This window comes from Euprymna scolopes, chromosome 7 (assembly GCF_053919585.1).
Source record: "Euprymna scolopes isolate OS-2025 chromosome 7, ASM5391958v1, whole genome shotgun sequence".
In the NCBI taxonomy this organism is placed as follows: domain Eukaryota; kingdom Metazoa; phylum Mollusca; class Cephalopoda; order Sepiida; family Sepiolidae; genus Euprymna; species Euprymna scolopes.
Window position 1 is genome coordinate 94,935,928 of NC_136488.1, and position 26,808 is coordinate 94,962,735.

At 32.5% G+C, this 26,808-nt stretch overlaps 1 protein-coding gene across 4 annotated transcripts in view; it reads left to right on the top strand.

The window, feature by feature from the left end:
- Nucleotides 1-26,398, top strand: part of LOC145279846 (UDP-N-acetylglucosamine transporter SLC35D4 homolog) — a 77,335-nt gene extending 50,937 nt beyond the window's left edge. For 3 of the 4 annotated variants that reach the window (XM_080131289.1, XM_080131291.1, XM_080131290.1), the window contains 6 exons: nucleotides 2,970-3,005; nucleotides 4,201-4,235; nucleotides 8,822-8,891; nucleotides 13,087-13,177; nucleotides 15,392-15,456; nucleotides 22,075-26,398. In XM_080131289.1, the coding sequence (XP_079987415.1) occupies nucleotides 2,970-3,005; nucleotides 4,201-4,235; nucleotides 8,822-8,891; nucleotides 13,087-13,177; nucleotides 15,392-15,456; nucleotides 22,075-22,174 (397 nt within the window). In that variant the 3' untranslated portion in view covers nucleotides 22,175-26,398. The remainder of the gene's footprint in view (nucleotides 1-2,969; nucleotides 3,006-4,200; nucleotides 4,236-8,821; nucleotides 8,892-13,086; nucleotides 13,178-15,391; nucleotides 15,457-22,074) is intronic. The other variant, XM_080131292.1, reaches the window with a different exon arrangement.
- The last annotated feature ends 410 nt before the right edge of the window (nucleotides 26,399-26,808 follow it).

Here is a 26,808-nt window from a genome sequence, read left to right on the forward strand (position 1 = left end):
ATTTCTTTATTTTATTTAACACACTAGTTAAAGCTTTCTATTCTAATAATTAACACTTAATAACAATTTCTAGTCTAATAATTAACACTTAATACGTCTCAGGCTTGACATATAGATGGTGACACTAATAAAAAATGTAATGATTTTTTTTATATAAAGTACTAACCATTACATGACATATCAAAATTTGAACCCAATCTGATTATTAGTTTACAAATTATAGTTATTTAATTTAAGCTACTTTTGCAAATTTAAAAAAAAAAATGGAAAAATCTGAATTTTGTGTATTTATAAAGAATTGCTTTATGATGAAAGAAAAAAACTGTTCAAGTCCAGCAATGGTTGGATAAGTATGATTCAGACTCTGGTCTATTAGAAACAATGGTCAAGAAGTAATATGCTGGTTTTAAATGCGGCTGTACAGACATAAATGATGCTGAAGGTTCGAATCACCTAAATTCAGCAGTTGTCCCAAAAAACTTTTAAAAATGTCTATGAACTCGTTTTGGCCAATCATAAATTGAAATTGTGTTAGATAGCAAAGGAGTTAAAAATATTAGGAAACAGTGTATTCGCCATTTTGTATGAACATATTTGGATGAGAAAGTTATGTTCAAAGTGGGTGCTCTGTTTACTTACAGTCGATCATAACGATGCCTAAATGATTCATAGTGTTTTTTTTTTCATTGTTTCAACACAACAAAACATAATTTTTGAAAATAAGTGACTATGGATGAAACATGGATCCACCATTTCACTCCGGAATCAAATTGGCTGAGTCAGCTGATTGGACAGCAGCAGATAAAAACTGTCCAAAAATGACTAAAGATTCAAATGTCAGCAGGTAATGTTTTGGCCTTCATATTTTGTAACTCACAAGGTATTTTATTAATTGATTATCCCAAGAAAAGAAGAAGCATCAACAGCGAAAATTATTAAATATTATTGGTGCCAATTAAAAGAAGAAACCACAAAAAAATGCTCACAAATGAAAGAGAAAACAATCGCTCATGTCACAAGTCAATCGCAAAAATGGCAAGAAGTACATGAATTGCACTTTGAATTGCTACCACACCCATCCTATTCTCCAGATCTGACCCCCAATGATGTCTGGTTGTTTGCCTATTCAAAAAAAATGTTCCAGAATTAGGCTCCAAAAGCACATTTTGAGGCCAAAGACAAATCTTTGTTAAAAAAAAAAAAAAAAAAAAAAGCATCAAATTGTTAAGAGAAATGTTGAAATTAATGTGTCATCCTGGAAGGAAACTGTTGTTAAATAAAGTCAAATTTTGCCTAAAAGTTGTATTATTAGTTAAGCCTTGAACTTATTTGGCAAATAACATTTTATACATGCCATACAATATTAATATATTGTTTACATTTTGTCAGACTACAATCAAATAATCTTGTTATTAATAAAATGTTGAAATTTAAAAGTCAGTCCAAAAGGATGAAATTTATAAATATTAGGTACCTGATGCACCCATTTTTCAAGGAGAAACTTTAGAAGAGGTTTCAAGCCCAGGTCGAAAATTAATATTTCATTGTGTTTGTTTATACTTATAAAGAAATCACTTTGACTATTTTCAGTCATGACACTGATTTTAATAAATAAATATAATATATATATATTTTCGCTTTTTTGTTTTATTTTACTTCAATCAAAGTTCTCAGAAATAAAGGGGCCCACTACATGGGGCTTACACTTGAACTCTATATGAGATACATAGATATTCGAATGTTCCATTAAAGTCTTTATCTCTCAAGCACTGAGTTAGTAAAAAATTGAGAATATAATTTTCCTCTCCTCTATTAACCATTTTCATCTGGATTCCAGGACAAGAATTTATCTAGTCTGGTGGAGTATCCAACTTCGTGCTATTACTTGAAGTAATATCACTTGGAGAAAGTGAACCATTCCTTGTAAAAGCTAGTGTGAGTTAGCTATACCAAGGAGATCTTACTTGGGCTGCGAATGCCATGTGATCTTGAATATTTGGTCAGGGTTTACTTCTAGGAAAAAATATCCTCATGCCAGTTTTTTCTGACAAACCCTTGTACAGAGAAACATTCGAGGATAGTGTCTGGTAGGCATTCGTGTGTTACAGAAAATCAGAACAACATCGGTACCATCAGCTCCAAATCCCCAAAAATGAGACCTGTAGTCAGTTGTCTATCTCGGACTCTCTTCAATCATTGTTTATATTACATTTGAATCCTCAATCTTAATTTCATTCTTGTAATCTTATTTTTAATATTAGATTTCTACCAACAATTTTGCTGATATGTACATTGGTCAAATGAGAAAAAAATGTTTTTTTCTTTTTTCTTTGAATAATGAATTTGGACAGTATGCTGCCCTCTCTTAATTTCCAGTTTTGGAGAAAAATGAAAAAAATGAAAATCTAATTTATTTTTTATTTTTCAGTTTTTAACTCAATTTGTCTGAACAATTGTGTGGGTGTCCAGCTATGAGGTTTTGTTTTTAACTTAGTTTATAAATGGATTGTACCATGTTGAACATCAAGTCAGTTCTTCCTAAGAATAATTTAGAAAGAAACACAAAAGTGGTGCCTAAACAACTGTCCTACACATCATAACCAAGAAAGAGGACCCACCATGTTTGGCATTTCTGAATTCTATTGACTTGCTAAACATTTGTCCATGAAATAAAACTATATTCCTAAACAGAACTATTTGTTGTATTCAAATTAAATCAATTGTTGAATTTAAAAAACCAACAAAGTATAGTTAATTAATAAAATATCATTTTTTACAGCAATATGCAAAATAGTTCATTTTACTACTGCATTCACATACACAGTATATAAAGCAAGGTGTTGATATAAACTTGAATTAACTTGAAATAAGGAGTTTTGACTTTACCGTTAATGCAAAAAAAAAAAATCCCAACTTTTGCATTTATTCATTTAGAGTTATTTATTGGTTTTTATTTTTTCATTTTTCAGTAAAACGAAATTGCTCTTCTACAACTATGTATTCAGGTAAATCAAATTTATTTGTTTTTATATGAATAAAATTATAAGAAAATTTTACCTGCATTTTTCTTGTGACTATGTAACTAGCACATTAATACTTTATTTATTTATTATTACTAACATGCATAAAATAAAGTTTATTTTTGAAAATATAAATAAAAAAATAATTTTATCACAAAATTAAATGTATCAGAATGCATTTCGTTTTCTCTGTAAAATTTTTGAGTCTTCAATCAATCAAGCGCTAGTCCACCATCTTTTAAATGCTAAGCTTCTTTCTGATAGAAAATATGGATTTAAGCAAGCCTGTTCTACTGCTGATATTTTAGCAGTTATCTCTGAATGCATATGCCATGCACTGGATATGGCCGGGGAAGCTAAAGCTGTAGCCCTTGATATATCCGAAACCTTTGACAAGGTTTAGCATGAAGGGCTTCCCATGAAAATTAAATCTTAGGGTATTTCTGGTTGAATATTCAACATAATCAGATCCTTCCTAAATAAGAGAAAATACAAAAATGTCCTTGATGGCCATACATCTAAAGAACATGACAATAATGCAGGTGTGCCTCAGTGCTTCAGGGGTTGATCTTTGAATTTTTATTGTTGCTGATGTTCATAAATGATCTCCCGGATAAAATTGTGTTTGAGATGGGTATATTTGCTGATGGCACCATACTCTATAATAGACATGAAGGAAAAAATGGGTGATGTTTCTGACAAAGGGGGAAGAATTGCTGTTTTCTGGGTCAGTATCTATCCATCTCGCACTAATCATTGGCTGTTTTTATTTTTTTTATTTTGGTATAGTTTTTTTTAAGCTCCTTGCATCAAGTTGCTTCATGCCTTGTCTGAAGCAATTTCCATTAAAAATGAACTCTGTTGGTAACTCAAATAAACACATCATTGTTATTTAAGAGGTGCTTTTTTTTCCTTTGCGTTTGTCTTACAGTTCATGCTAAGATAGGTTATAAGAATAATATTTTGGTAAAAACAATGACAACAACAGACTTTAAAAAGAAAAACGCAGCAGAAATGGCAGTATGAATTCCCTTGGGCACTGCTAGGTCGGAACAGCAAGTTAATAATAAAAAGGCACTTGTCAAATAAAACTTGTTTATTTGCTTTGAGAAGTAATGCTTCTATCATTTCACACAATATAGATCTTTATGTACATTTCTTTTTTTCTTTTTCTTCTTAGCATTTTTGTGTTTGCTCCTTGCAGTTATTTACTTGGTGAGTTTTGTTTATGTGTACTTTAATTTTACTAGTATTTTTAATTCAATTTGTTTTTGATAATTCTTTATGTAGATATATTCACCGTTTCAAATCCAAAATTTGTTTTTCTTTTATGTTGTAGACAATTTAATCAACTTTGTTCTTATAATGAATGGCTATCCAAAGGATTTTGATGTTTACATTACTTATTACTACTATTGATTGAGACTCCGAAGTCTGTTCTGAATCTTGGCATTTTTTTTTTTTTTTAACAAAAGAGTCACCACTTATCAAGGCCCAGAGGCCACTTGAGGATAAGGGTTAATGAGTGTACAGTAGTCAATGGGACAATATCATAGTAACTATTAGTAGTGGAAATTTTGGTTAATTTCTTTTTTTTTTTTTTTACATGGGGGTCACCACTTATCAAGGCCCGAAGGCCACTCAGAGATAAGGGTTATTGCGTGTACAGTAATCAATGAGATAGTATTGTAGTAATCATTAGTATTGGAGGTTTGATAGAGTGTCTTACTTAAGGGGGCGGTTTGTCAGAAGTTTGTTTATGTTGGACTTGAAGACATCCAAGTTGTAGTCAGGTGGGAAACCGGCAAGCGGCAGAGAGTTCCACACTGGCGTGCAGTTCTAAGAAAGAAACTTTGTTCATGGAATCTACGTTTGGATTTAGGCACAGATAAAGAGTGGGGAAAATTATTGACAGTAGTTTCAGCCAGACGGGTGTTTCTTGTGAAAGATTGGTGAGGAGGGACGAGAGATTGGAGCTCAGACGAGCACCTGCCATGGAAATAATGATAAAACAAAGACAGGCTCGCAACGTCTCTTCTGTGGGAGAGAGATTGCAGGGAAGAGAAAAGGGCATCCCTCACTAAACCAAAAAGTCTATTTTGTACTCTGTCAAGGCAGGATAGGCTGTTTTTAGCAGCTCCTGCCCAGATGTGGCAGCAGTACTCCATCCTTGGACGTACTTGGCTTTTATACAGATAAAGAATTGCATCAGTAGTGAGATATCTTCTGGAGCGGTAGAAGGATCCCACCATTTTCCCAGCGTCCTTGGCAACAGACCTGATGTACATGTTCCATTTCAAAACAGGAGTAAAAGTCAAACCCAGAAGCTTGTCAAAACATGGAGCCTTACCAAGACGAGAGCTATCCATTTCAATTGATGCCAGATTGGGATCAGAGCGTTGATGATGTAAAGATAGAAGCTTGATTTTGAATGCATTAAAAGTGACCAGCCACCTCTTCCCCCACTGTACCATGCGCTCAAGATCAGAGGAGAGAGAATCAGAGAGAATTTTGTCATTTACAGCCTTTGATCTGTTGCCATAGATGGTTGTGTCATCAGCATAGATGTCAACGAATGATTTAAGTATGTGTTTTGGGAGATCATTGATGTAGATCAGAAAGAGAGTTGGGCCCAGGATGAACCCCTGAGGAACTCCAGCATTAATACTGTGGGCTTCTGATTTTTGCCCATCAACCACTACTCTTATGAACCTATCGGAAAGAAATGATTTAATGATTGAAAAAACATTTCCAGTGATACCGTAGCTGGAAATCTTGTGAAGTAGGCCCTTATGCCATAACTTATCGAAGGCCTTCGATATGTTAAGAGCAATTGCCCTGGAAAGGAAGCCTTTGTCAAGAGATTCACTAATCCTATGAGATATAACCATTAGCACATCTGCTGTAGATCTTGCAGAGCGGAAACCATATTGCATGTCACTAAGGAGGTTGTTTCTGTTGAGGTGGTTGACTACTTCTTTATTTAATATGGATTCCAGCAGCTTACTCATGACACATAGGAGACTTATTGGTCTGTACTGAGAGGGAGATGACTTTTCACCTGAATTCTTAAATACAGGGCATACTGATGAGGTTTTCCAGGGTGTTGGAAAGCACTTCTCCTTAAGGTAACGCTTAAACAGTTTTGTAAGTATGGGGGCAAGTTCTAGTTGGAGCTTTTTCAGCACTATAACTGGAATGCCGTCAGGGCCAGTTGCTTTACTGGAATTAAGGTTCTTGATTAGCTTGGCGACATCATGCACAAATATTTGTATGTTGCATAGCGTGTTGTCCGTTATAGGGGGAAATACGGGGAGTTGATGGCCTTTGTCACATAGAGTAGAATTAACTGCAAGTTCTTAGAAAAGAGTTTGGCCTTGTCTGATGCTGACGAGATGACCTCAGGTCCATTGATGATGGTTGGGATAGAACGCACGCTTCTGTTCAGGATCATGTTTGCTATTTGCCCAAACTGGTGGGAACCAAGCCGCTGCTCAGGTACTTTGGATTTAACGGACTGAGCATATAGCTCTCTTGCATTTTTTATTACTCTTTTACAGTGGTTGCTGGCATTCCTGAAAGCAGCTTTAGTCTCAGTACATCTATTACGTTAGTAGCTATGGAAAAAGTGATTTCTGTGCGCGATGGCAGCAGCACATTCTAGGGAGAACCATGGCTGGCTGTTAGGTTTTTGGATTACTTATCATCAAGAACTTGTTCATGGTGGACTTGAAGATGATCATATGGAAAACAGGGTAACAGAAGAGAGTTCCACAGGTGTGCAGTTGTAAGAAAGAAGTTTTGTTCATGGAATCTATGTTTAGGTTTAGGCACAGATAAAGAGTGGGAGAAATTTTTGATAGTGGTTTCAGCTAGATAAGTATTTTTTTGTAAGATGTCCTTTTCTCTTCGCTGCAACCTCTATCTTACAGAAGAGATGTTGCGAGTTTGTCTCTGCTTTATCGTTATTTTCATGGAAAGTGTTCGACTGAGCTTCAATCTATGGTCCCCCCTTGCCAAACTTTCACAAGAAACACTAGACTAACTGAAAACATTATCAATAATTTTCCCCACTCTTTATCTGTGCCTAAACCTAAACATAGATTCCATGATCAAAGCTTCTTTCTTAGAACTGCACGCCTGTGGAATTGTCTTCCATTTTCCTGCTTTCCAGCTGTCTATAATATGGTTGTCTTCAAGTCCAACGTGAACAAATTTCTGATGAGCCGTTCCACTTAAGTTAACAAATTTACCGAACTTCCATTACTATTGATTACTATATTGTCCTTTTGACTACTCTACACTCTTTAACCCTTATCCTTGAGTGGCCGATCGGCCTTGATAAATGGTGACGCCTATGTAAAAAAAAAAAAAAGTTTGGCAAGAAGGAAGCATAGATTGGAGCTCAGACGAGCACCTGTTATGAAAATAACGATAAAGCAGAGACAAGCTCGCAATGTCTCTTCTGTGGAAAAGAGGTTGCAGGGAAGAGAAAAAGGCATCCCCCACTAAGCCACGAAGTCAATTTTGAACTCTGTCAAGGCAGGATAGGGTACTTCTAGCAGCTTCTGCCCAGATGTGGCAACAGTACTCCATCCTTGGATGTACTTGGTTATTATACAGGTAGAGAATTGCATCAGCAGTGAGATATCTACTGGAGTGGTAGAATGATCCCACCATTTCTCCACCGGCCTTGGCAATGATATAAAAGCTTGCTGAACAGAGAGCAAAATGCATTTTTGCCTAGCACTATCCATTATACCATGGGTTGTGCAGACAATTCTAGTATGAATTTTGTGAGCTTTAAACCTATTTTTCTTTTTAAATGTACAATTTTATGAATTATCTCTAAAGACCATTACTTATTACTACAGATTATTATCGTAATACCTTGAGATACAAATTTAATTTTTTCCATGACTGCCAACTTATCTTGAAAAAATCGTATCTCAAAATAATTATTCCCATTTGTATTAAAAGAAACAGAATTAATCTGTTCCAAAGGTAAAAAATTAATCCAAAACAACTCAAATTATGCTAAAATTATACTCAACAATCACTAAAGAAAGATAACTATGACAGTAATGACATGGACATTGACATATAGTAATAAATGTTAATAAAAATAATAAAAAATAGAGTTGTACTCACCATCTAGGCAAGTGCTAGCGTATGGGATGTATGCAAGGAGGAGGGAGGGAAGCAAGGCTACTTTGCACACACACACAAGATATGGTAACTAAAAAGAGGCAAGATTATACACAATTAAGAATGTTGAATGAACTTACTAAATGCTTAATATTTAAGTTTTAATGTAACAGAAAAGATGAATTAAAAAATAAAGAATAAAATTTTAACCAACCTACCTAGGGATGAGCAGCTAATAAAGGTGAGCTAGGAGGAAGAGGTAGGGAGAGAGGGTTGAGACAGCATAGTTAGCCTATGATACACCCGCACGCACACTTTTTTCTTGCTTTGTATTTTTTTTTGGGGGGGGGGCTTTTTCTTTTGTATGTTTTTTTTGTTTGGCTTTTCATTTTTTTTTTATTTTATTTTTTTTTTTTATTAGTTTTTGGCTGTGTGTGTCATTAACCACTTAACTACTGTCACCTCCCATTATGTCAGATGATAATGAGGCATTAATATAGACAATTATTTTTAGTGGGAAATTTCTGAAGTTGGACCATTTAAAATTTGAAGAGTTAGAGTCTTGTGTTACTGCCTTGGTATTAAATACAAATATGAAAAAAACATGAAAAAATAAAAACATTGTCTTTTTTTCCCTCCTTTTTCATTTGCAGGTGATGCTGCCGCGGCTGTAAACTTTAAACACTTTTATTTGTATCGTTTCTATGTTGGATGTATCTTGAGGTAAGCTTTCATCCGCTGAGCCTTGTTAGTGGGTATCTTTATGTTAAGACTATCAGACTATGGTGTGTATGTTATGAAACGATGTAACATGAATATGGCATGAGTATGGAATTGGCTCTGCTGAGTTGAAATTTAGTAAACATCCAATGAGAAATGATGTTTCATGACAAACATCCAATGAGAAATGATGTTTCATGACAAACATACAAACTTTAATGCAACAGTGCTTCCCCAAAATAATTTACATCTTCTCACTTTGTGATCCAAAGACTTTTTGAAAAAATATCTTCCCTATTTTAAATTGTTTAACCATGTAATTTTATGCCAGAAATTATGGTCTATTAGTATAAATGATTTTTTTGTTTGGTTGTTGTTTTCCAATAATTGTATAATTTGAAATGAGATCTAAGGGCAGCAGTTGTTTTGTAAACTGTTAATTCAGGTAAAAGAGAAACAGTCTACTTGATGAAGGTTTCCAATTTTGAAATTGACAAGCAGTGTTTTTATCAAAAAATAGTCCCTCACCACTTAGATTTTGGCAGAATTGAAATAAAATCAAGTATTTAAGAAATATTTTTGATATAAACTATTTAAAAAGTATTTTCAAACAAAAAAAAAATCATTGTAATTATAAAAAATAGTAAAGAAACTATTTTTGAAATATTTTCAAAATAAACTATTTAAAAATTATATTCAAAACAAAAGAAAATATTCTAATAATAAAAATGTTTTATTTGATTATTGGTAATAAAAATTCTTTCCAATTATAAAAAAAAAATGTTTCATTTAGTGACATGTAACTGAATCACAGAAGAGAGTGATTGTGGTTTGCCGAGAGCTGATCCTTTCCCCTTATGTGGGATGGTATTCAGTTATTTTCTCTCTTTCGGCTTTGTTTAACATCATTAGGGACAATGACATCAACATATTATGTCAGATTCACTCATTTATATGATACTAGCATGGATACCCGGCGTTACCCAAGTCTACATGAAGTTCCATTTGGACACACCTGCTAAACTAAGGATATTGAACAGTTTTTCATTATTATATGTCAATTCCATCATGAGCAACGTCGATACCCCCACAACAATTGAAAAAAAAAAAAAAAATGTAATCACCCAAACAAAAGAAATATGTGACAACCTCTCCACCAGATATTTTGGCAGAAGGGATACGAAGATATTGAGCACTTTTTGTTGCCTATGTACTGGAAAAAAAACTCCCCCAACACAAAAAAAAAAAATAAATAAAAACAATTTTTCTTTCAATCAAAATAGCACGGTGTGCCCATGCGACCGAAAAAAAAAAAAAATAAGCTGCTGTGTCGGGGCTCGAACATGAAACGCAAAAAAGGGGAAGAAGGCAAAAACTTATGGACAAATGCTTTTGCTCACACAGCCACGAGTGAATATGATGTCATGATATTGCAAAATGAGCGTTTTAAACATGTTTTCAGTTTAATAGGCATGCATGACTTGCGAAAAAAGCAACGCAAAAAAGGACCCACCTTCCAAAAAGTGGTCCAGTTGACCACCACAGAATAAATTTTTTTTTCTCATTTTCACATATTATGCATCTGGAGCATTGCCTTTCAGATGGTACCAGTTTTAACCCGGTCAGATGTGGATAACAAAAGTTTTTAGCAGACATACACACACACACACATGACTCTCCTTGATATAATAGAAGATGAATCAGATGATTCTATTATTGTTGGCATTGGTTTTCCCAAGAAGAGAGACTACCCAATAAATGGTTACACCACTCCAAAATATTTGATTTTTCTACTTGGAAACTTGTCTCTTTAAATGATATTTTGTGTTGAGAAATGAAACCACTAATCAAAGTCTTACAAAAAGTAATGTTTCTTAAGATACAAGGTTCCATGCTGTTATTATGACCCACATGATTTTTTTCCAAATTAATATTCATATCAGATGATCAGTTTCTTTATGTCTATAGATTAATAGCTGATAAATTTGAGTAGTCTCTCTGTGGTTCAAATGATATCTGTGTATAGTCCAATAGAAGTACAGAGGGAGGTCAGTTGAGTTTCTGTGCTTCTCAGAACAGGAAGCCCTTTAATCTGATTATGTTTAGTTCGACTTGAGTTTTGTTTCAATAAGAGCTCAGAGTTCAGTTTGCAAGTTTGTCATTTGGTGGGGAAAGTATCATTGTAACATCGAAAAATTAAATTTTATTTGTTTTTGGACTGGAATTGTAACTTTGTTTGGAGAGTGAATTGTTTTGTTGCAGCACTAACCAAAACCATGTGGTTGACACTGACCGGTGTTGGAATCAAACACGGACTTCAAACAAAGACAAATGTATGACCATAGTCTGTGTAGTGAATGTTAACAGTTATATACATTTGTATTTGAAACTATGATAGGCGTGTGTGTGTGTTAGAGAGAGAAAAAGAGCGTGGTAGCATTAATGCACTTGAATTCATTTGGTGAGTACAGCACACCATTGGTGGTAATCCAAAAAGATCCATGGGATCAATTGCAAAAGAACACCATATGTCCAAAGGAACGATCTGAAAAGTTATTCACAAATACATCAGAATACAAATCTTATGTTATAAGTAAAAGTAATTTTGTACCAGAAAAAGCAAAGAAACCGTCACAAAAACATTATGGAATGCAGAAATGAAGAACAGAAAATTTTTATAATTACATGACACCTAGCTCCTAAATCTCAATCCATGTAACATATTTGAGAAAAAGGTTAATAAGTAACCTCAGAACACTAAAAGTCTTTATAGTTAAATATCTAATATGAACATGGATTACCTGATCTTAACATGTAGGTGATTAATACCGCACATAAAAGCTATGAATGAGACTTCAATGAATACAATTATAAAACAATATATTTATTTGGTAAAACCGCAGTTTAATGACCTGAACAGAATGTGATGAAAAATTGTATACAGGTAATAAAAGTGGTTTTATGTTATGTTTTTTTTTTAAGATTATGACATGATGAATCTTTTGAAGTTAAAATTTTTTTTTATTATTATGCATGAAATTTGAAAAAAATCACTTTTGAAATAAGTAAGTATGTTAGTATAGTCAATGTATTTCCAAACTGGAAGCATGATATGCCACCATCTTGGAAATATTAGCATGTTTACAGACTTAAAAAACTTCTTTTTTTTTGTTTTTTTTTCTTTGACAGATTTTATGGATAATACTAAATAGATCTTAATTCCAAAAGATTCATAATGCCACGACCCTTAAAAATCTCTTATTGCGTTCTGTTCAGGTTGCTAAACTGCAGTTTTACCATTTATGTATAACAAATTAAGGCATAATAAGTGGCTCCTGCTGATTTTCTATTTGTGTAGTATTTAGGTACATCATTCAAGTAACCTGTGATTCTTACATCAAGAACAACAAAAAGCAACCAATTCTACTGGAAATCTTTGTAAAAAAATGAACAAGATTTTTTTTTTTTTTTTTTTTTTGAGGGCGGGGAAGAGGTCAGATTTGGGCTAATATATAAAAAATATGTCAAATATGAAAAGAATGTCCAGTAAAAATTTACTATTCAAAACTCAAACAGAAAACAATACTTACTATAAAAACAAAAAGCATTCACATTTTTTAAAAAGTAAACAAATATTTTTTCTTTTAACTTAGGGGAACATTTTTTTTTCTTTTTATATTTAACTTGTATTTTATTTTTAATATTTCCCCTGAGTCTGAAAAAAAAGTTGTTTTTTTTTTTGTTTTTTTTACAAAGATTTTTAGTGGAAAAAGAACAGCAAACCTGTCTGTCTAAATTGAAATCGATTTCTTCTTATTGTTCTTGACATAAGAATCTGAGGTTGCTCAAATGACATACCTGGTTATTATACGAATAGAGAATTAGCACAAGCCATTTGTCATGCCTTAATTTGTTGTACATAATTAGTAAGAGCATCACTTAATCTTATCCAAAAACCGTTTTACAATTAAAAAAAAAAAAAGAGAGGGGGGCATTATTATTTGTTTCTAAGAGTCACTTTTGTGTATGTATAAATCTGTTCTCAAATATGTCTTTCCCAGATTAAACTTCTAAAATTTAATATTCCTGCTTTGGTTGCAAATTTTTCGTCTCCTATAATTCATGAATATTTGAAGCTTTTTTTTGTGTGTAATCCAAGGGAGATAACTCTGCATTTAAATTTTTCTTTTTCTTACAGTGGTGTATTTGGAGTTTTACTTAATCTTCAGCATATTAAACTTGAAGAATCCAAATTATCGACTTATGACGAATCTGTTCATATTGCAAAGGTTAGTTATCTTGAATGAGAAACAACAGACAAAACATCGTTTTTTTTCTGTTATTTCTTTTTATTTGACCATTTAGTTGTGATATCTATCTATATCATTGTTCTGGTTAAAATCAAGGATTTCTGTTTCTAATAGTCAGGTTTAAAGTTAATTGTCACTGATGATCATAAATGTATAAATATTTGAACTATATTAAAAAAAAACAAAAAAGACACTTGTTCATATTTATGTAAAATTTAACTGCCCTATCCCCTTCCCAAAATTATAAAGCAAACATTTTCCTTCAAACTAAATCAACAATAAATAAAAAGGAAGAGGAATAGCATATACATTTTTGTGTATTTCTTTCAAAATTAAGTTAAAAAAAAAAAAAGGCAGGCTTCACAATACTTTTCCTTAAAAACAATTGAGTCCTCTCAGTTATCAATATCATAAAAATTTCTAAAGACAATGAATAAATTCATTAAAAAAGAAAGAACTCTTCCTTTATTTTGTCCTTTAGTTTTCACATTTCATGAGCGATGTTTCTGACAAAGGAAGAAGAATTGCTGTTGGAATCTATCTATATAAAATTTTTGTTGCCTATTTTTATTTTGATTATATAAATATAATTTCTTCCAATCCAAGTAGCAACTTTGTTAGCACAGCTGGTTAGACATGAGGTGAGGATTGATTATTCATATTATTTGGATTCTTCAGACTACTGTCCTCATCTTGTGTGTTATTTTCACAACGTCAATGTAATCATTTTTTCAGATGTGTTTTACCAAACTCAGGAATCTTTCTGTTTAAACTCAAGAATCTGCACATAATTTTGAACAGAATCCTTTATTTAATCCACAGGGATAGCATGTTCTCGTTCCATCCATGAGTGTAGAAGTCCTAAGTAATTTGCAATTATATTTTGAGTGTCGCCTGCACTAATTTTGGAATATATATTCTCATTAACCCAATGAGTAACATAGGCACATTCTTTTTTTTTTTTTTTTGGTAAACTTTACCATTTAAGAGATTACCCCTAACTTTTAAAATAAGTTGCATACAAAAAATTTAGAGAAAAGAATTGTTCTACATCATACTCTTAGTTATATTAAATAATGTAAATAATGTTTCTTTTAAAAAGATTGGTGTATGTATTTCGTAAAATCCCAAAATATTAAATTTCTTATTATGATTTGTTAAATATGTATTCTAGGCAACAGGATGAGTAATGTGGGCATATTAATTTTTTTTGTAAACTTTACCATTTAAGGAGGTGTCATTGAATTTAAAGAATAAATCGTATTCAATCGAAAATTCATTAGTTGTGATATATCTTCTTGCAAAAATAAAATATTAAGTCTCTTACTTCTGTATTATAATAACTTGAAAAATACTGGTGCCAGAACGAATATAAGCAATAAATATAGCATTAGTTTTAAATTTTAATGTTTTTCCTTCCTTGGGAAGTGGGTATGCTATAGTTTGGTGACACCTCGGTACATCTAGTGTGTATACATTAAGTGACAGTAGCAGACAAAGGAAAGATAATTGATAATACCGGGAAAGTTCAAATATTGACTATTTAACATGCTATGAAATCGTTCTTGTTATATGTACATAGAATTAAAAGCTTTATGACAAATATACAAGAAGCAACAGAAAAAGCATCATACTTGGATCTGGTTAAAAAGACACAATAAGTACTGGACAGAAAAGAAGCTTACACCAGTACCAGTACTGTTAAGCTGAGTAAGACTTTAAGTTGTCTCTAGATAACAAGAATTCTATTTAGAGTGATCGCCCTTGCTTGTTATTGTTGTAGTTTTATTTAACTGAAAACCCAAGATGGAGGTTTAGTTAAGTCCAGGTGTCTATGATACAAGTAAATTAATAAATATGACCTCTTGATGAGAAGGGGGGGGGAGCACCAGAGATGCAGTAGAGATGTCGAAGTTAAAAATTGTGGTGTGGTTTTCCCTGTTAATTGTGGATTCGATTGTGGAGCTGTTAACTGCTGAGCACTGTAGATAGTGCATACAAATTACAGAAAGCTTTTAATTTTTTAACTTTTTTTTTTCAATTAAAAATTGAAATGAAATTGTTGATTAAAATAAGAAATACTCCCCCAAAAAGCATAAAAATTAGATAGTTATTATCTATTACCCAATATATGCTGATATGTCTGCTAATTATTTAATATGTCAATTATCTTTGTTTTTTTTGTTTTTTTAGATTGTAGCAAGTGTCATGTCTGTGCCAGTATTTCATTTTCCCATGACCAAAGAACATATCTTATGGTAAGCAAAAGTATTTGTAATATATAAAATGTATAATCTTTTTTATTTATCTATAGAAACATGATAGATGTGTCTTTTTTTGATCATCATCATATTGTATGAATCGAAAGATTCTATTGTTGGCATTGGTTTCCCTGATATTTCTCTAGTCAGAATTCTTTCTAGAAAAACATCAAATACCTACAGGAGGGACCAAGTGAAGGTTGCCAACATCCTAATTGAAAGTGATTTTTGTGGAATGAACTGCATTCGAATTTGGGACACCCAGGTCATCAGTCTGTGCTGTTAACCATTAAACCATTGTCACTTCCCTCTCTCTTTTTTTTTTTTTTTGTAATCTGTTAAGATGAACCACCATGGAGCATAGTCAATTCCTCTTAAGTAATCATTTGCACATCCCACCAATTATTTCTGTTTCTCTTGCAGTGGCAATCATCGTGCTACTGATAATCTCTTTAACCTGTATCCTCGAGTGGCCCCCTAGCTTTGATAAGTGGTGACCTATCAGTAAAAAAAAAGAAAAAAAAAAGAGAGTAATCTATTAAGATCATGACTGTAGAAAAATGCAAGAAACACATCTGTATAGACATTAATAATGTTTATGCTATTATTTTCGTTATATATTACTAAATGAGGAATCATTAAAGATCCAGTTATTATTATGCATCTAAAATTGAGAAAATCATGCTTGAAAAATGCCAACATTATGTGAAAGAAGCCAGATCAAAACAAAATGAGCAACAAATTTGAACTGATGTTGTGTTTATATAAAACAAAACTTGAATTTTAACTCGAAATAATTCCTCTTTTAACAATGTTTATTAATAACTAGCGGGTGTACTCAGCGTTGCCTGGGTGTGGAGAGGTGGTATAGTAAGGCTATTGAGCAACCCAGCCTTAAGAAAAACAAAAAAATAAATAACCAACCCCCTAAAAAAAAATGAAAATCGCAGCGAGTACCCATGCGAGAAAAAAAAAAAAAATTAGCTGCAGCAGCCAGGCTCGAACCTGTAACGCTTTGACCCATGGTGCACTTACGACGTTACAGGCCTTCGAAATAACGACTTTAAGATGTACGTTGAGATCGCGAGGTGTGAATGACTTTGCAAAAACTGATATTCGTTTTCAGCACACTTGAAAAAATACTACTTCCATGTTTACAAAAATGGGGAGAAAAATATGATGTCTATGCACTTTTGACATGGTGCTATTTTTAAGATTAAATTCAATTTTCACAATATCTTTTTTTTTATTAAATTGTTAGATAATAATATCGAAGATTTGGGATCGCGGGTCGCGTCTAGATTTATTTACATCGACTTTTATGAGATTCGCGCTATTTCTCAGTGTCACCTTATAAATGTATGTATGTATGTTTGTATGTCTGCCTAAAACTTTCGACAGAGGCGATGGATTTGCACAAGATAGATATCGTTTTGAAGCTTGACCCTTCGGATGACAGATATCGAAAACTTGGCTAAAAACATTAATTCCTTTACCCTCAACTGGGCACTTTTCTACAAGGGGGGGGGGGCAGCTTTTTTCGCCAAAATTTTCAAAAGTCATCCCTTCTTTTCGATTGACTAGTGTTAATTTAAACCTTTGCCACTTCCGTTTTGGTGATAGGTGCAACAGCAAAGGCTTCACATTTTTTTTATGTTCTTTTCCTTCTTCATGGTATGGGTTTGAGCCTGCCTGCCTACTACAACTTTTTTTTTTTTTTTGCTTCACACACACCTCCAAACACCCGGGCAACACGGCACCCAGGCTAGTTTATATATAGACTAGTGTGGGTGCTCGGCATTGCCCAGGTGTTTGGAGGTGTGTGTGGAGCAAAAGAAAAAAGTGGTAATAGGCAGGCAGGCTCGAACCTGTGAATGTGGAGAGAGGTGTAAAAAAAAAAAAAAAAAAAATAGTAGTAGCGTGGGGAGGGAATCAAAACAACAGTAGGCAGCCAGGGTGAAGAGAGGTGTTAAAAAAAAAACTGTAGTAGGCAGGCAGGCTCGAACCCGTGACGCAAAGATAGAAAAGAAGTGAAAGAAAATATGACATCTTAGCCGATATCTCCATAACGCGACTGGAAGTCAAAAGCATTGAAATTAATTGAAGTCAATCCAACAGTGATGATAACTTGCTAAAGTGTTGGTGAAAAATTGAGTATTAGGAAAAAAAAAATTAAGTATTAGGCAAAAACATTTATCCTCATCAAAAATTAGGAAAATTTATCAAATAAAAGTTTAATTAAATATAAAAGTTAATTTTATTATAAATTGCAGTTCTATTATATTAAGTAATTTTTAAAAATTCTCTGAAAATAGGGAAAATAATTCAGTCTGTCATTTCTGCAAGATTTTTTTTTTCAAAATAGACGACTTCTGCAAAAAAACTATACAATTTGGTGACTGTAAGCATGGCATCTGAAAAACAATCCGTAGAAAAAAAGAACACATTCAGGCAGATATATGAGATGGCCTAGGTATTTGAAGAATTTTGTTTCTATATAAATGTAATACTCTCTATTTGGGGTGGGGGATATTGTAGAGGAACAAGAGAGAATGACATTGGTATCTAAAGAAACTGGTGGATTACTCCACTTGGTTATACCCAAGAAAAGGAGAGAGAGATTTGAGTTTACCATGGCAGTACATAATTCCACGTGGCTCCTAAAATAAAGAATCTCTAGCCTTTACAGAGATTCATAATTTATTGTGCCTAGTAGAGTACCATCACAGTTGATATGTTTTTTTTCTGACATTTTGTTTAAATCAAAACGGGAAATTACCTCTCTTTCAAATTCTCCTGTGTTTTATGATCATTTTCATCAAATTCTAATTTTTATTTTCTTTAATAAATAATTTTCTACCTTATCGATGTTCGTAATTTTTGCATTAAAAATACAAGGAATACGTAGATACCGTTGTTTTCATGTGTATTACGATTTCTCATCCCAATAGTGTAGAAGCACCTAAATGTTTAAAATTTTATTTGCTTGAATTTCCCCTTTTTTGTGCATTACATTTACTATATATATATATGGCACTTAAGCTACACAGAATATTCCGGGTTTCATCCATGGTAGGATTCATCAGGCTTATGCATATCTATAATAAAAAGCTAAACGTCTGTGTGTGTGTGTGTGTGTGTGTGTGTGTGTGTGTGTGTGTGTGTGTGTGTGTGTGTGTGTCTGGTCATGAATAGGCTCCTATATGGTTGACTATTTTAAAAAAACTGATTACATATAATGATAGAAGATGTATTGAGGATCAGGAATGCGTATGTTTGATCTGGCATAAAAATTGTGGGGTCTGCGTTCACACCTAACCCCCAAAGTATGGAAATAAAAAATGAAAAAAAAACGTTTACAAGAGTTTTTGATATAGATGTACATAAGAATACTTTGATAAGTATGTTTCAACTTAAATAGGGATGGTATAATAAAACTGTGGGGTCTGCATTCATGCCTTTACTCCATGGAAATATGGCACAAACTTTAACAAAGACTTTTCATATCTATTTGCATAAGTATACTTTGATAATTATGTTTCAGTTTTAAGAAATATGGTATAATAAAATTATTGGGTGTTCGTTCGTGCCAGACCTCCATAGAATGGAAATATGTCACAAAGTTTAACAAGGGTTTTTAAAAGGGGTGAGGGTCCACAATAACACCTTAACTTTAATCTTAATTCATGTTAGCTTTTATTTATTTTTTTTAGTTGAATCATATTGTGTCGAATAAATTCACCTTATAAATTCACGTTTTGAAAGCCAAAAAAAAAAGTCAGAACTTTAGACAATTCTCGACACAAATTTTGCATAACTCTGTTTTTTTACTTCTCCACTTGCACGTGGCACTCTTTCGAAAATAGATAAATAATAAAAAATAAGAACGTTACTTGTTATCATGTCAAAAGAAGGAAAAAATCCTGCTCACGTGATTACGTGTCGTTTTAAAAACATTTACATAACCTTTTTATTTTTATTTATATATCTGTTTAAGCTTCCTTTAGTGAGTGTACTAGAAGAAATTCAGTTGATTACAACCCTTTCTGCATGTTCTTTACATTATAATAGTACAACCCTGAATCCGACGGCGCAATACTACACCGTTAAATACTGTAAAACTGAAACGAAGCTGTTCTGCTTGAAAAGGGCGCCATTTTCTCCTTATTCATATTTATATCAATTCTTTGCTTTAAAAAACTAAAGTAATTACGTGTTTACTTTTTTAATATCCCATTTTGCTGTTTCGGATTATTTTACTAAAGTAAGTAAAGCTTCATTATTTTTCAAAACTATTTTTGTTTCTTTGTTTTTCGATATTTCGTCAATATTATTTAGTAAGAGTGTTTAGCAGAAAAGCCAACAAACGACTACCCGAAAAAATAAATATACAAGAAATAAATATTACCATAGTCAATAAAAGTTCAGTTCATGTTTTTTTTTGTTTTGAAATAGTTTTTAATGCTCTTTACTTGAAGTAATTTCAGCGAACCAAAATTAAAATGAAATTTGAGGCGATAACTACTTAAATGAATTTTTATATAAACTACATATGCCATAATCGAATATTCCTCAAGCACAAAATAACGGAAAACATTAAAATATGTTTATAAATACTCCTTACGTTGACAGAACTCTCTTAAATTGTTAATACAGAATGCTCAGATGCCCCTCCTTCAAATTGAAAACGGGGCTCTCCATTTCCATTTTGATTTTTTTTAAACCGGTTCGTGAATTAAAAAAACAAAATTTTTTTTATAAACTACTTAAAAATACAAACCAATGAACTTTTCTACCATAAAAGTTACTTTTATTGACTACTAGCGGGGGGTACCCGGCAATGCCCGGGTGTTTTGAGGTGTGTGTGGTTTTGGGTAAATCAAAACTCCGGGGGTGGGTGGGGGTTAAAATAAAAAAAAAAAGTTTTGATAGGTGAGTATGAGGATCAAACCCGAACCCTTGAGGCAAAGTTGGAAATTAAAGTGTGAAAAAAAAAAAACGTGGGATGTTAACCACTGGATCACGGCAACATACAACGGAAAACGTTTGAATTTATTTAAGTATTGACAGGTGGCCGCGATAAAAGTTAACTCTCCTGCTTCTATTTGACCTAATTAATGAGGTCAAATAGAAGTCTCGCAGTTAACTTGGGTTTGTTTACCCAACTTTGACTGATTTTTCCCCAACAGATGTTGGGGAAGGGGGAGCTCCCCATTGTCCAGATTGAATAGAAATTGTCTGATATAAGAGGAGTTTGTCCTCACATTGATCAAAGCTGATTGCTTCTGGACGTTTCCCGGCGTGATGCCGAGAACACCTCCGTTTGAATTTAGTTTCACTTTATCTATAAATATAAAAGCGAAAATGTATGTGTGTGTTCGCTTTTTCTGTGTGTCTACAAAAGGCTTCTTTCAGAGAAGCGGTTGTTCGGTTCACAACTTTGGTTCCAAACTTTTTATATCACATATAAATCATAATATCTCAGAGTTAACAACGAAGCTCGCCTGTCTATTTAATTTTCTCCATTTCGGGAAGATAAATATTCAACATTTGTCGCTCGCCGCATGTGGGTTAGTCTTTTTTCTATAACATCTTGGGGGGGAAAAAAAGCATTCAGCAGTAAATACTACCCCGCAGTCAAACTTGACCTCATTTACTCATTAAAACGGGCACCTGCTAAATCCAAGTAATTAAATAAATTCAAATGTGTTTCCATTAGCATCTCGCGGTGGGGCAATGGTTAACGTCACACGTTTTTTTTTTCACACTTTAATTTACAAATTTGCCTCAACGGTTCGGGTTCGATCTTCATACTTACTTTTTTTTTTTAACTCCCCCCCCCCACATCTCCAAACACCTAGGCAACGCCGGGTACCCCTCGCTAGTTTATACTAAAAAGCAGGACAAACAGGGGACAGAGCGAAATAGCACGAATCTCATAAAAGTCGACGTAAATAAATGTAGAGGCGACCCGCGTTCCCAAATCATAGATATTATTATCTAGGGGCTATATAAACAGTTGTAAGCGATCGTAACGACCCCAGGAGTGTGTGCAAAAGAAGCCTTTGCGAGACATACACGAAATGGTCACACAAATTTTGCCTTTTATATATATAGATGGTAACATTTATTTCTTGTATATTTATATTATTGTATATATAACATTTTCTCTTTGTAAGGAAACATCATTTTGTTGCTCACTCTTGGCTATGAATGGAAACAAAGTTGATATAAAAAAATATATTTTCGTAAAAATTATCTTTACTTTCATCATATTTTGCTTAGGTTTTGATACTCAAAAATTTTACCCCTCTCTCTACAACCCCCTCCTTTTCATAACCTATCATACTTTCATCAATTACAGTCCATTTTCTGTAGACTGTTTTTGAACCCAGTCAACAACGGATACTTCTGCTAGTATATATATATATATAAATATATACACGCATATATATACATACACACATTCTTTCTTGCAGAGATATAATTACTAACAATGATAAATTTGTTCCGTTGAACTGTTACGCTTGTTTTTTACAAAGTCATAAAATAAAAATTATTATCCAAAAGAGCTTCTTCCAATTTTAAATGTTTGTTTTAATTTTTACATTTCAGGATCCTGGCCAACCAGATCACCACTGTGTTTATTATTAGTTATTCACGACACAAGTATACAGAACAGAAACAGATCAACTTCCCAGGGGAGATGGACTGAATTGACTGGGTCCAAAGTCTATTCTGGATTATAAGACGAACATTATACAAGATGTTTTATTTGGATCATTGTTTCTATCTTGAGTTATTCTCACAACGTTTTGACCAACGTAACCTCTGACCTACAAGTATATCTTGTTGAACTAAGGAATCTGTACAAAAATTCAAATGGAACCCTTTATTTAATCCATGGGGGTAGCATGCTCTTATTCTATCAGACACGGACACTTTTTTTTAATTTTAGGTTTACAAATTGAATAATTCTGTAAACTTAAAGCAAGTGTAAATATTAATACTAATATTGGCTAAATACACACCAAAAAGCATAATGAATTTAAAAAATAAAAAATTAAAATACAGGTTAGCTAACCAGGTTTTGTTCCTCACTTATCAAAGCTAAATCGAGGAAAATATGATTTAAAACAAACAACAAAAAAAAATCATGAATATGGCGAGGGGTAAGGAACCCCCCCCCCCAAAAAAAACAGAAATAAATGGGGGCAAAATTACATAGAGACTAAATTAAGTCCTAGAAGATTTTCTTTTTGCTTGCAAAAAGAACGTCTCAAAGACTTAATAAAAAGAGTCTCTAAAATTTTCAAATGATAGGTAGAGTGCGACTTACTAAGGATCGTAAACATGTCAGCATTGAAATTCGTAGCACACACATGGTTATTTATAAGATGGTCGCAAATCGCAGAATCATACGTATTACTCAGAACATCTGAGGGTGAAAAATTTGCATAACAAATCTTTGAAGGCACATGATGTTTCAAACAAAAATCTAATCTTTGCGATGTTCGCCCAACATAGTGCGCACTGCAACTACATTTAAATAAATAAATAATAGAATTATTATGGTGGGGGGGAAGAACATCTTTGTGAATAGATGGCATCATAGGCCTAGTTGAAAAAACAACATGCGGGTTCGATGCAAAATAACACCGTTGCACAGACAAAGAAATTTGACTCTTTTTATTAAGTCTTTGAGACCTTCTCTTTGCAAGCAAAAAGAAAATCTTCTAGGACTTAGTCTCTATGTAATTTTTCCCCCGTTTATTTATGTTATTTTTTTGTTTTTTTCCTATCCCCCGCCATATTCATGATTTTTTTTGTTTGTTTTAAATCATATTTTTCTCAATTTAGCTTTGATAAGTGAGGAACGAAACCTGGTTAGCTAACCTGTATTTTCATTTTTTATTTTTTAAATTCATTATGCTTTTTGGTCTGTATTTAGCCGTTATAAAATTCTGTACCCCCCGGAAAATTTTCTAATACTAATATGTATAGAACAATTATAACCAGATGAAAAAGCTCAATATTCAAGATATTCAAGGTAGAACATTGATATAAGGAAGTCAATATAAACTCTGTAAATAATGTAAAACCCATACATTTTTGCATTATTATTAACTTTCATACAAATATGACTTCTTGCATAATTTATAGTTTTCAATTTGTGTGTTAACCAGCAAAATTTATAGCCTGCCTGTAAATATCATTTTGCTAACTATTTTCCTCTGAGGATAAGAGCTATTCTGTGAAACTCAATGCAATAAAGAAAATTTCGCAGTTTTTGTATTCCTTGTTGAATAATGTTATATAATTCCGTATATTACAGAGTCTGTACTGAGTTCCTTATATATATATATATATATATATATATATATATATATATATATATATATATATATATATATATATGAGAGAGAGAGAGAGAGAGAGAGAGATACTTTTTAATTTTTAAGACTTCTACTCGGTCATGGTTGATGGAATGAGAGTATGCTACTCCTAAATAAAGGGTTCTGTTCAAAATTCTGTGCAGATTCTCTAGTTTCACATGATACACCTGGAAAGGGTCAGAGCTTACATCGGACAAAATTTTGTGAGAATAACACTCAAGATTTAAACCGTAGTCTAATTAATACAAATTATCAACCCTCATCTCAAAAATTCAGAAACAATCTTACAAGTTATTTATTTTTGGGGAAAAATGCCAGACTTTTTGGATTAGAGTTGGTGTTTTTTTTTTTTTTTTTTTTTTAATTTAAAATTCTTGGGTCAATTTTGTGACCTTGATAATTAATGCGATGTACTTAAAATGATTCTATGCACATATAAACTTATTTTATCTATTTGAAGAGAAGTTTTACTTTGGTTTTAATAAGCAAGTTGTAATTGATAAAACATGGTTAACAGAAATAATACATTTTTGGGGAGACGCAGTCATCATTTATATTGTTTTTCTTCAGATTAATGTCCCTGGGATCATCAAAGTGGTCGACTTATGCAAAAGCAAACAAAAATATGTTATGCTCATGTATGAAAAAATTACCCAAAGAAAAACTAAATATCAAAATTTTTGTGCAAACATTGCTTAATATAAAATGCATGTATTTATATAATACAAATTTACAAATAATCATTAATCAATAAAATGTTCTTTTTTAGAACCAATATGCATTTATGTATTAACCAGCAAAATTTATAGCCTATAAATATCATTTTGCTAGTTAGCAAAATGATATTCATAAGAAATTTTATCAGAACTAAGGAAGTTTCATTAGATTCTCTTCTGGCTTGGCAAGCTAAGAGGAGGCTCAAAGCGTTTCCATGAATAATGGCAATGAAGAGGTACTTGTAAAGCTAAGTCATTCATGATAATCCACTTTATAATGACAAAGATTTTTTTAAATTGAATTCTTGGTTCTTATTTAGAATTCGACTTAATTTTAAATAAAATTTTAAAAATACAGACAAATCTTTATGATATATGTATCTGCCATGGAACTAAGATGTTATATTCCAAAAAATCACATAAATTGATCAAGTAGTTTTATTTTTAACTAAGAAAATCAAATTTTATTACAAATCAGGACACTATTTTTTGATCTGCTACTCTTTATAAATAAGGAGAAGACAACTCGATTTGTCTTATCGAGATCAAAATCAACCCTGTAATAGATGCAATTTGCTGTTAAAATCTCTAAAAATCGTAAAAAAAAAAAGGATTTTCTATATACTTGATCAATTTACATGATTTTTGGAATATGAAATCTTTGTTCCATGATAAGTACATATGTCATAAAGATTTTTCTGTTGTCGAATTCTAAATCAAAATCGTCCAAAATGTTGAATTCTAATCTAATGCTACTTAGGGTATATTAGGAGATGGTAGTGGTTGCAAATATCAGTACCTAAAATTACCTTATGAATATCAGTAACAATAAAAGTTCCGCCTTAGGCCCAAAAATGAGCACAAATTTCTTCTGATTATTGATGGTAGACTTGTTTACTGTCTGTTGAAAAAACGAACAGGAAGTAGTGTAGTTGTAGAAAAGTTAAAGTAACAAAGTTAGTTGGCAAAGGAAGGCAACGAAAAATATGGAAGGAAATGATAAGGATGGACTTGAAAGAAAGAGGGATAAATAAAGACCTGGGTAGAGATTTTAACTTGCATTCTCTATTTTTAAAAAATTGTTTGACAAAAGCAATATTTCACAGTATCTGAAATGAAGATATCTCTATATCTACTATTATATAAAAGTCACTGTGTGTGAGTTCCTTCCCCATATGTTCCGAAATAGCTGAGCCTATCTTTTGCAAATTTCACGCAAAGGTAATTATATGTCTGGCAGTATTCTTAGATATGTTTTGTACAGAAATTCATCTGAAAAGTATCGAAAATTGAAAAAAATCCAATCTTAAAGTCCTTCTTCTCTTATAGATAAAAGAAGAACAATTTTTATAGGGGAATATTTTACGTTACACTGGTCAGTGTAACGTAAAATATTCCCCTGTAAAACTTCTTTTTTTATCTATAACAGAAGAAAGACTATGTTTAAGACTGTCAAGCTCAAATAGCAACTGACATGATATTGTAAACAAACACAGACGAAATTTGGCAAATGACATTATCATATTTATTTTTTATTTTTTTTGCAAATTAGTACACTGGGTAAATTATTTTTTGTAATATTTAATAATCAATAAAGGATTGATTCTATAATAATACGTACACAATCTGCATAAATTAAAATATTATGTCTAAGTGTATTGTATGGCCAGGCAACACAGGGTGGCCGGGTAATAAAGTATAAGTATGAGGGTTATTCCAAAAGTAAATATTCCTTTTTTTTTTTTTTTAATAATTCAAAAAGTTGAAGAGTTATGAAGACTGAAGTGGTACCATTAAAACGAGCAATCTTTTGTGCTCCAGAATTTATTTCAATGTTTTGACCTTGTTATTATTTACTTTATAAACGGGTGTTCACTCCTGATCGTCTGCTCGTTGCGCTGGCCCAAAGTCGTTCAATTCTGACAGTGGTTGCAATGTCAATTATGTGGTCTCAGTTGATGTTGTAACAGAAGAATTTACCATCGAAATAAAATTACAATTCCAGTTTAAAACAAATAACAAAGATTTATTTGGTGAGAGGAGACGATTACAATGATTCTCGTTTTCTATTGAACAACAACAGACTTGCAAATGGGAATTCTCAGCCTCTCTAAACCGGAACACATGCCCAATCAAACACAATCTAATAGTTAAGAATCCTGAGACCTATGTTTTTCTGAGAAGTACACAAACGTCAAATGAATGTGAGGTGTCCAGATAGCCAACTAACTTTCCTC